Raw genomic sequence first — 12199 nt, 5'->3', positions numbered from 1 at the left:
TTGCCTAGGCGAATTCCTCTATTTTGCATTCTAGAGTTAGCTCTCAAGAGAGGTATGGCGATATGGTTTTATCGTTTTAATTTTGAATTGTTGATCGTCATAGCCTCACATTTTGAATTTTGAATTTTTGAATTCCAGTTGCTCAATCGTTTTTAGGAAATGATAACTCAAAGACTTATCATGAGGTTTCCTAAAATTAATCTAATCTATATTATGCATTGCAATATCCAGTTACTTATTGTGAAATGTTGTGTAGGTATGGCGACCCCTAAGGCGGGAGCATCCACCAGTCGTCCAGCTCTCATGAAGGAAGATCAAAAGACCGAAGAAGTGGAGACCAAGATCGTGTCGAAGTGGAGCAACATTGGAGATACTAACTTGGGCAACTTCAGCACGAAGAAGTTTCGAGATGTCCCTTACATTGGCAAGCCATCACCTGTCGCCTGGAGGATAATTGAAAGTGGCATCATTAAGGCGGCCGGCTTCCCTCCAGCAGTACAGTGTCATGAGTTGATGATCGAGTGTGCTCGTCATTATGATCCTCAATCCAGAACGATCGTGTCCAAGGAAGGAAACACTTTGGCGTATCTTTCAGAGGAGGCTATAAGTGAGGCTTTCCATCTTCCAGAGCACAGAGATATGGTCTACAAGAGCATAGAAGGAGCCAGGTCAATGTATGAAGATGATCCAGATGCTTGCCTAAGCATCATTAACAAGAACTGGTTACTCAAGAGTCGTCCTCGCCTGAGCAAGGTACCGAACACACCACACAGGATTGATTTCCAGGAGGAGTACAGGGATTTGATTACAATGCTCAACCGAGTCACAGGTGCACCTCAGGCTTTTTACTTTGAAAAGTGGATGTTCTACTTCATCCAGGTGATAGTTCAGGGTAAAGGAACAATTCATTGGGCCAGAATGATTAGCCATTGCTTGGACGTACAGTTGAGAAGACTCAAAGCTACCAAGTCCTTCCACATGAGTTCATACGTCATCTATGCCTTGATCAGGAGCTTCGAGTACGCAGGACTACCTCACAGAGGAGTGATTGGAAGAGGACCCGACGAGGTCAGAGTTTGTGATTCCTATGTCCACTTGCATCATCCGCCAGGAAGCAACTACAAGTTAGTTAATGATACCTTCACGATGAACATCACAAGGACGTTGCAAGGTGGGATTCACAACAGATTATCTCAGGATGCACAGGAACTAGTAAAGAGGTACGGTGCTTGGTTTATCCAATTTCCGAAGTTTACTTATATCAGAGTTCATGGATGTCCTTCACCTCCATACATGTTGCCAAGATATCCGACAGACAGAATTGTGTTACTTGAGGTAACAAGACAGTTGGCAGCTTATGCGAAGGCATTCAGACACAGACATGGAAATGGAGTTCCGGTACCCATCATATTGGGCAATTCAGTTGAGGTATGTCCTAATGCTTTAGCCATGGATGACGCAGAGAAGGAGTTAGCTTTGTATTCTTTTTCATTCTTTGCTTTGAGAGAAAGCTTTGATCCACATGGATATATAGAGGAGACAGTCGGCAGGAAGTTTATGCATGAGTTTCAGATTGAAGATTTTATGATGAATCTCTTAGATGATCTTGAAGTAAAAAGAAAGATGCATTCTAGATTGCCTTTGGATTTCATCAGGAAATGCAAGATTTACAGAGTGGCCGACCAAGCACAGGACAGTGGCAGACATCTCCAGTCATCCTATGATCGAGAAAGCAAATCAGTAAGGTTAGATTGGAATGAGCCCGAGGTCGTGGATCTAGATGCTTTGATGGCTCCAGTCTTGTCTTGTACTCGCAGATGGGTTGATGTGCAGCATCAGAAGTTGAGAGAGCAAGGCATAGCTATGACTTTCACTTTGGAAGAGAAACCAGCCGAAGGTGGAGCTAGTGTGAGCGAAGGTAATCCTAATCCTAGAAATGCAAGTGAGGGCAACCTTCGAAGTGCAAGTGAAGGCGATCTCCATCCAAGAGGCTCGAAGAGGAAAGAGAGACCTGGAAAGAGAGAATCTTCCAAGAAGAAACAAGAGGCCAGCCGAGATCGTTCATCCGGTACGTCTTCTCGACAAGAGAAAAGGACACTTGAAGTGGAGGAGTCTATGGAGTCGATGGTTCAGAATGATAAAGAAGGACAGGTACCTCAAGGGTCACCAAGTGGATCTCTCCAAGATTATGAGTTACATGAAGACAAGAATAATGACGAGGTAACATCTCCTCACAGAGAAGAAGAAATATTACATAAGGAAATACAGGTCAAAGAGACAAGATCAGCCATTCCAGATTGGTTGAAGGAAAGATTAACAAAGGTAATTGTGATTGAGGACGAAGACAATGTGATTGATTTAGAGAGCCTTGTTGGACATTCCCTAGAAGTAACAGAGAAGAGAAAGGCTACCAAGGTGTCTAAGATGATTAGAGATGAGATTGGATCCAGAAGATTGCAGATAGCTACACCGGCAGTAGACAAGTACGAAGGTGAGATCCTAGTAGAGGAATATGATGTAGAGACATTTGAGCTAGGTCCATCCACAGCCGAGCAGACACTAGATGATGCCACAGATTCCTTTGAAGCATTGAAGGACAAGCTTAGAGAAGAAATGGAGAAGAGTAGAAAGCTTGAGAGGGAGGTCGGTGCATGGAGAACATATTTTGGCCATCTCAATCAGCCTTTGGGACGTCAGGATCCAGCAAGATCACCCATACAGGCACTTCCCCTTCAATCAATTGGTGAGGCAGAGAGATTCAGGAGTATGGTCCAGCGTATGAGTACTTGGATGGATAAATCTCATACAGTTGCCGTAGAATTTGCAACAAGGATGATGAAGACTATTCATAGGGCTATTCAGGTTCTTGAGATCATCCACAATTTGATGATAACGGTAGCCGCTTTTGCTCATACCAAGAACGTTATCATTCCTGTCTTGAAGGTAATTAGACAAACATCGAGGAAGGTCCTAGCGCAGGAAAAGATTATGGATGGAGGACCTCACAGTTTACTTCAGTGGTCAACCTTACTCCAGATGAAGGAAGTTCTCTTTGAGGACATCAGTACTAGGTGCAGTCATGTTGAGGAGGTGATCAACCCGATCCAGGACAGAGTATTTGAGGTACTACGTACCATTCTTGGCAGGAGGATCGAAGTTGAGACAGATGTGGATTTACAGGAATTGGAGGATAGGATTAAGGTCATCTTTTGCAAGGACGTCAATATCACAGATGAGCAACAGGACCAGATGTTTGCTACCATGCTCCTGATTGAAAAGACTAAGGAACTTGAACTTACATGGGACGCAGCTCTTCTAGATGCATTTGATTAGGTCATCCACTTGGAAGAAAGAATGAAGAATCTTCCCGAGATTCCAATTGCTGAGATCGAGGGAATCGTATCAAGATTCATTGCATATGCTAAAAAGGAGCATTGGAAAGGGAATAAGATTCTAGATGAGAGGTTGTTATAAATGACATGGCACCTTAATTGTCTTTGGTCTATGTCCCCTAGATTTTCGTGCCAAATTTATAATTGGCTATGCATTTAATGTTGTGCAATAAAAGGGGAACTATTTGTAACAAACCCTAATTAGGGTTTAGGTGTCATGATCTTGACCATTGATCTGCTTTCAATCTGGACCATTCATTGTAATTGAGGATGCTATTTATACCCTCATTTTCATTTCATTTGTAATAGAGATAGCTAAGAGATTAGAGAGAGAGTTTGATGTATTAGAGAGATTAGAGTTTAGAAGCAATTTATTTTGTAGCAAGATTGAGTTTGAGGAAAGGAATTCAAACAATTGTTGTATATGAGAACTTTGAAATCAATGAAATATTGAAGTTATGGTGTTTTGTTGCAACTTTCTTGGTTATCTTCATGGTTGTTCAAATTACTTGAATCATGCTCGATCAAAGTAGTGTGTTAATTCGAAGGACATAGTGTGAGACTTGATCTTTGGTAGGATTCACTTTCCATACCACTAGCTTCTTGCTGATTGTAGGAACGCCTTGCGTGGTCGACTGGAGATATTTGAATCACTTAACCTTCAATCATTATTGTATCTTGGATATGTACCTTCGTGGTAGTGTCTTTGATCTTTGATGCATTGAAAATCATTTCGTTACCTTAGAAGATCGCACCAATTTCAATTAAGTTGTTATTTTATGGCAAAATTGAAGTTGGTTGAATTTTGCCAAGTCTTGTCCACATGAAGTCATTCTTAGGGTTAGACTAGATTAGACTTCTTGCAAAACCCTATCCTTTTGTCATTTTTTGAAAGCTTCTTTAATTTAGCAAGGACTTTCGGAGTGTAAGGCCCCTTGAGGACACAGCAAATCACATCATACCGCTGGTGCTTATCCACACGTAGAGACCCTACTAACCAGAACATTGGAGTCATCCTAACTGATCCTTCATGCGAATCTTCAGCAGTTAGAGACTTTATTCAAGAGAGGATAAGATGCCTTTAGGTATTTTATTCTGTGTATGATTGTGTACAAAATACACGTCAACAATACCCCTAATGATCTAAATGTCATTTTTATCCAGATTTTTGGATCACACCTTCTCTTTTAGGACTTTGGTCACCACAAGCTCTGGATTAATCATATATGGGTTGAGGATTCCTTCATCCCATTAAGATGCCTTCTTGCCTCGCTTCGCAAGGTAGTCATTGCCCAAGACTTAATGGTTTGTTGCCTCCACTTGGCTTGCTGCTTCTTGCACATATGAAATTGTATTCCAGCCCCTTCAGTTGAGCTCTCAAACTTTGAACTCATGAATTTTCTGTGTTAATTAAGAATTTTCCTTTGAAGAACTAGCCACCACAATCTTGGACTTGCCTCTATGTCTTTCAAGACCAACTTGAACTGGTTCTTCCTTTGGAAATGTATAGCATCTCTCTGATACAAATTTAGACTCTCAAAGATCACATGACAAATGTCAATTGGAATCACATCAAAGACACCATCAACAAAGTCCAAATGAAACCCAAAACAAAGCATACATTGCGTAGTGACTTTCAGCTTCACATTGTCCTTCAACCAACCCAAGGAGTAAGGATGGAGATCATCCACCATTTCAGACCCGACTCTTAAATTACTTTGCAAGAAATCAGATTTGATTGAGCATGAATTAAACAAATCATCAAACTTCTTACTGTTGAGTTGAAACTTTATGTGGAATATCTTCTAAGCACTGCTTCATCCGGATTCTATTCACTCGTCAAAACAGCTCCCTTATTTAGCATGGCACAAGAAATGTGACCATCCACATCTGAAACACATTCTATCTCCTTGTCCCCTTGTTTGCCAAAACATTATTTTTATCTTTACCCGTCTTCAACCAAGAGGGTGGTAATTCAAGAGGGAAATTTGAGCATTTATATTTTTTATGCCCATCTTTACATCAATGACAATAATGCAAATTGCTCTTACCTTTTCTTTTTGCCTATGCGATGAAAGTATGGCTCTTCTTGTCTTTTGTCCTCCAGTTTTTTCTTGCTACAATGCTGCTGCTATTACCCTTGTTGCACGGAAAAGGAATCCCTTTCTTGTCCAACTGAAGGTAGTGTTCTTGGGCACATGCCCCCTTGATAGTTTGGGGTTTGGCCATGAGGACTTCCCTTGGTAGATGGTCAAACAAACCTTCAACATACTTGATCAGCACCTCACACTCCTGATCTCCTTTCCAAGCTGAACCACTCTTTTTCTGAATTCACTCGTGCAAGCTTGAGCAATTTGATCCTTTCTTGCTTCAAATGATGTCATTGCTTCACCTGCTCTTTTTTATGGCAAATGGGGTAAAATTGCTTCTACAACAGCTCCTTAAAATCATTTCACTTGGAAATCAGTGCAACTTTCTGAATTTTCAAAGGATGAGCATAATTCTCGTACTATGTGAGAGCATGCCTAACAAGCTTCGACCTCACAAAAGAGATCCGCTGTTTTGGAGAATAACAGTGCAAACTGAAATACTCTACAATTATTTCTCCACCATATGGTTCAACTATTTTGATTTTGAAGTATCTTCTTGGTCAACACCCATTATCATAGCTTCATCTTCATCTTGGTTTACCTTGCCACCGTCCATTTTTTATATTATGGCAAGCATCATACTTTCTAGCCTATCAAGCTCCCTTCAACTACTAGAAATTCTGGCCACATCTACTTCCAACCTTTGAAATCTTCCTTCTCCATCTTCTTCTGCCACAATCACTATCCCCATTCCCCACCCTTCTCAACCATTGTCTTGACTCTATCTCAGGCTCAAATGGAAATGACTTTTTTTTCCACTTGATCATGTGGATGGCATACACTTGTAATCAAGCAAATAAAAAATATCCCAAAAGGATTGAGCGCTTGGATACCAATATGATTTATGATTTTTAAACTAGGAGGATATTCCTCATACAAATTTATTAACAATGAATTCTTGAATGCAAGACCTCTTCATACACCTTGACAACTACCTTTGACATCTACAATGATTTACAAATATCAAAAAGTATTAAAAGCATACCATAATAGAGATCAACTCATCAACATAATGCAGAATTAACCTAACAAAACAAGCATGATTTAGGAATGACAAAATGTTTACTTGGAGAAAGCCCACTTTGAGTCAAAATTTCCAATCTAGGAACCAAACGATTCTTGTTCTGCCATGTAAAGAGGAAGTACGAGTATACAATGGTCAACTTGACCTTAGCAAGGTCCTATCACCTATGTCACTCAAGAGCTTTGACTTATTCACTCTCATTCTCCTTATGCTACAAATAGAATTGAAAAATGCACATTCACTCTCCACAATGGCTTTACACACCATAAACAAGATTTTTAAACCATCTTCTAGGCATCTAGAAGCTTTATAACAACTCATTGATCCCAAATGCTCGAAGACGAAAGATCATTATCAAAAAGACAAATAAACACTTAACTACTCATTTCCCATCTCTTTGTCCATCTACAAGACCATTTACTCTTTTCAATAGTCAATTTCACCCCAAAATGAGCCATTCACCCCTTTACTAGTTGCAAATTCACTAGTGTAGATGCCAATCCACCAGGGGTGAACTAGGGTTTGCCCATTTGACAATCACTTTTAGTTGCATATTCGATAGACCATAACATTTGCATTGGGCTCAAAATTAGGTGCCATTTTTTGGAATTGCACTATTGTTTGAAGGCTATTTCAATATGGAATCATATTCCATGTTTAATTTCATTTTAATTGTGCTTATGAGGCCCCAAATGAGCTGAATCAATTTTGGAAGTTGTGTCATCAACCGATGAAGCTTCCAAGATGTCCCATACAATCCCTAGACCTCCATAAGAATGAAACAAGTCAGTCATTGACCAAGAACATCCATGTTATACTCGTTTGATAAGAAATTCCTCCATTGGCTACTTGGCAATACTCTTTATAAGCTTGATTGACACGATGACGATTGTTCAATTGTCAACTTCATCGAATTTTTTCTTTATGAGCTTGTTTGATAACGAATTCCTCCATTGGCTACTTGGCAATACTCTTTATGAGCTTGATTGACTTGATCACGATTGCTCAATTGTCAACTTCATCTAAATTTTTGATTCAGAGATCCATTAATAGCAGTGGGCATACTTTACACAATTTCTTTATTGGTACTTTCACATGTTCAAAGCTGATCTTGGAGTGTGCAAAGTAATGATCTATCAACTTTGAGTAAATTGACATGGAGGAATGGTCCAAATAATTGCACATGAATGATCAAAATCTTGAGTTTTTGAAGTGATTCCCTTGATCTCGAAGGCAGTAGGAGAATTAAATATCACAAAATAATTAACATCTTTAAGGCCAAAAGTGTTGATAGCCATTGGTTCATCAACTAGACATGGCTTTTGGTGTTACATAAAAGTTTCTTAGAGATGGAGTTTACAAAAAGCACATAGTTTGAGGATGAAAAACAGCATGTAACTCTTTTTCGATTCAAATTGTTGGGGCCACTATATGTTGAAGCCTTTCACACATGGATGTTTTTGTTTATGAAACGAATCTTTTGGGGAAAATGGATGCTTTAGATGGGTCAGTTTCAAAGTCTTTGTCATCAAACCATTCTATACAACTTCTTGTTTGGTATATATTCACTCTTGTGCTTCATGACGAGGAAATCTGCCTCTATCATGAATGAAGTTTTGAGGAGAAATAAGCTAGCATATAGGTGTTTAGGGAGTTTTGAGGAGGAATGTGTAGGTATATAGGTGTCATCCGAAATTTATAGAGACAAATTTGAAAAGGACTTCAAAATAACCAGTGTTGGTTTTATATTCCAAGTCTTTTACAAGCTACACAGGGACTCTGGACAAGTTGTTTCATCCAACATGAGTACTCTTCCTATATTCATGTTCTTTTATTTTTGTGACACCTTATGAGTTGTTGAAAGAAATGCCCAACTTCCTTCTCTTGATGGAGTCCTCATGTAGATGACTATTGTGCACAAGTTCTTTAATGAATTGCAGAAAATTCCATCTCCGTTCTCATAGAGAGAATTTGACTCGAAGGGGAAGACAAATGAAGTTGTTTCTTCATATTTGGGTGAAAGTTTAGATGTGTACTACAGTTGAGGATTAATGGGAAAATTGCAACAATGAAGGTTACCTTTAAGATTATCACATTATAGGTGGAGGGGACCCCTTGTATCATTAGCTCTAATGCAATTGGTTAGTAGTGTGGCACCATTCAAGCTTTTTGGAGCTATCATGTAGAGGTTTGGATGGGCTTAAGACTTCAACCACCTAGGTTTCACTTCTAATATATATAGTCATAATGGTAGATACATGCTCTCCAATCTATATTTCAAAGAAGAAAGCAATTTGCAAAGCTGATCCTCTACCTCTCTCTGTCATGGATTTAGTCAGAAAGTACCCTTTTCATACTTGAGGGTGGATGCTTCCTATAGAAATGGTGGCAAAAACTAACATTTTTTGAGGGAATGTGAACATAGAAGTTGTCGAAATTGAGGACCTTGAATTTCAAAGGCATGTTTTTCCTTAGTTGCATGAGCAATATATTCCAAATTTACTAGGGCAAGTAGTTTTGTTTATTAACTCTTGATTTTGACATATTTGGGAAAAAATTTAATCTTGTTCTAAGTAGTACATCCCAAAGTCCATCACCTTCAATTTACATCACAAGTTCTTTGCAACTTTAATTTCAACCTCCAAACATCACTTTGGGAGAAGTCTTATGGAACACAAAATATAATTTTCTCCCGACCTAGATTCGAGCACAAAATGAAACCTTTAAGCTCCTTCACAACTTCAAGTGTCTGCAAGGCAATGCCTTCACAAAACTTGGAGACCTTTGATTAGTTAGCCTTTTGGGGTTATCTCCTTGGCTTCCATACCATTTGATATCATGTTATTGCATATCTTCAAGATCAGTTATCTTTATAAAATGTAATAAGAAGGTGCAATAGGAAGAGAGGATAACACAAGAACACATGGGGTGGTAGAGACATAATGTAACAAATTATCACAATAGCTCTTTAGCACAATTGAATGAGCTAATCTAATTGAGGCACATCCCTCATCTATTTATGCTTGTAGAGTAGCGTAACCACAGATTCTTATAACATATGTATGCCTTCTATCATTCACAAAGGTGGCCCATGATGATTTAACTGTAGTTACAAGACGGACTTGTCTTGGGCTTGGTGGACTGATTTTCAGCTTGGACTCCGTCTTAATGCTTGGACTTGGCAAATTGAAAAAAATGAAATATAGAGCTTCTTCAAGGATTTAAAGCTTTTAGTATGCATCTTCACTACAGCAACTTCAAAGACATAATAAACTAGTCAAATAAAAGTTCCTCTGATCACATACACAAAGGGATGTTGTCAAGTGTTTTAGGTATACAAAACTCATGGACTATGAAATCTATGGCAGCAAAATAAAATATCAAAATTATAACTATGGCTGAGAGGAAGGCTACATCGCTCAACCCAACATTTATTGCTTTATGGCAAGTCTTGCACGAGCATCTAAGATAGGTCCTTGATGATGATGTAGCCATGATATTTGCTTGGGTACTAATGACATCAATATCCAAGGGGTTTGCTGGTGCTCTATCCTCCTCCTTTGCCATGGCTAGTGCCTTTTCCACAAGATTGGTATGATCAACCCGTGCAAGGTCATCCTCAGTGAAAACAGGATAATCAGCCTCGGTTATCCAATTTGATAGTGGATCAACCTCCTCTAACGTGTAGTGAGATAAGTGCCAACCAAGGCATCACAAATAAACTTAAATACCAAGTTACCACAAATTTGTAATCAATTGCATTTGTTACATTGATTCTGCGATACCAAGGCAGTACCAAATAAACTTAAATCCCAAGGTACCACAAATTTGTAGCCAATTGGATCTGATAAACAATAAGCCCAAGGATCATCACAATGGTGATCTTAGGGTCTAAATGAACCCTAACCCCTAGCATCCCAAGGTGAACCCAATATTGATCACCTAATGATGCTAAATGGGGCAGGTATGTCAAACATTTAAATGTGCTCTAACAAGACTGTACAAGACAGTGAATACTAATGAAGACAATAAAACATGGAACTCCCAAAATATGATTCTTGTCTTTTAAACAAGTGATCTATTTATATGTGAGTTGTTTTTCATATTGGCTTTTGGTTTAATGCTATTGTTGGAGATGGTGAATCAGTGATTAAAATGTTAATGTTATTACCTGTTGAAGGTCAACATTTATGATGTTTCTTGCATTCAGAGCATCTAACTAAAACAACAGCTGAAAATCCAGAGGTCTTTGATTGTGCTTTGTCATCCTCAATTTTTTCTGTCTATTTTGTTAATATAACATTTTCCTCCTAGGTCTGATTTTTAAGCTGTCATGTGCAAAAATCAGATTTTTTACTTGCTGGAGTTTTGAGTCATTGGTTGGCTTTTTACTAATATGCATTGATGTAGTATGAGATAATATTTGATATTTAGAATGGATTGTATTTTTTCTTGCAACGTGGGCAGAAATTTTCATTTCTTGCTTTAATTATGAGAAAATATTAGAAATAGATGCTCATAGTGGACTGTAACTTTTCTTGCAATGGAGGCCTAGTTTTGTGTTTATTGTTTTAACTATATTCTATGTCCTATAGTAAATGTTAAAGGTTCAGAGATCTTTTTATTCACACATCCTGCATAAGCATTGGTTGTCAATTTCTTTAAATATGCAACTTGTTTCTCAATTTTTTTTCATAGAACCTAGCTTTAATACTTTTCTTATTACTGTCAGCCACTGGGGCATTCGGCAGTTGTGTCGTCGCCACCACAGCACCAGCTTAGGCAAGGACAGATGACACAGCAGCTAGCTTATCAAGGACATCAACAAAGTCAGTCACAGGCCTCCCAGCAGTCTCAACATCAGTTATCCAGACAAAGCCAGACATTGTCAGGTGGTTCTAGCACACCTCCAAGCTCAAATGGGGAGCCTAGAAAAATATCTTGTGAAGACATACAACAAGTAAGTTTTCCTCAATTGTTTTATTAACTGAGATTCTAGGTCCTTGAACCTTAGAAGCTATCAATTCATCTGAAAGGTCTTACAGTGTCTAATAGATTTTTTATTTTTATGAACTTCCATATGAGCTAAATACGAATCACTTTCTATGTGTGCTGACATAAGTTTACTAAACTATTATGTACTGGTATGAAAATAATATTTAATACGGACAAGTCTATGTGCCGATGCTTAGCCTATCACTGATTAAACATGAGTGTATTCAGTTTGCTTGACTCCTTAATTTAGGTAAAATGATGTTCCAAATCTACTTCTAACTAAAGATTGCTAATTTGATAAACCAATTTCACCTATCTGGTATGTTTTAGAATTCTGTGATATCTGTCATATGTAGGGAGATCCTAATGGCTTACACTGTTTAGTGGAATAAGGTGTATACAATTAAACATCTATTATGTTTGATCCAAAACGTTGATGCAATAAAAAAATCAGTGTAATTTAGAAACAATAACAACAATCGATTATGTTGCTTTTCTATGTTATGATTTTCTTGTTTCGTAACATTACTAAGCACAGTGTGCTTAAGATAATTTTTGTAAACAAGTATCTTGTTTTTTTATGCACTTTTAATTTTCCATTCTGAGATAGTCTTATATTCTTGTTGCCTTCTTACTTT

The 12199-nt window shown here is 38.3% G+C and overlaps 1 protein-coding gene across 4 annotated transcripts in view; it reads left to right on the top strand.

Annotated features, from left to right (window-relative positions):
• The window catches only part of LOC131039413 (uncharacterized), a 64877-nt gene that overhangs the window by 16987 nt on the left and 35691 nt on the right, over positions 1 to 12199 (top strand). For all 4 annotated transcript variants that reach the window (XM_057972164.2, XM_057972163.2, XM_057972162.2 and 1 more), the window contains exon 2: positions 11299 to 11526. In XM_057972164.2, coding sequence (XP_057828147.1) covers positions 11299 to 11526 — 228 coding nt within the window. The remainder of the gene's footprint in view (positions 1 to 11298; positions 11527 to 12199) is intronic.

Source organism: Cryptomeria japonica, chromosome 10 (assembly GCF_030272615.1).
Source record: "Cryptomeria japonica chromosome 10, Sugi_1.0, whole genome shotgun sequence".
Taxonomy (NCBI): domain Eukaryota; kingdom Viridiplantae; phylum Streptophyta; class Pinopsida; order Cupressales; family Cupressaceae; genus Cryptomeria; species Cryptomeria japonica.
This window is presented reverse-complemented; position numbering and strand designations above follow the sequence as displayed.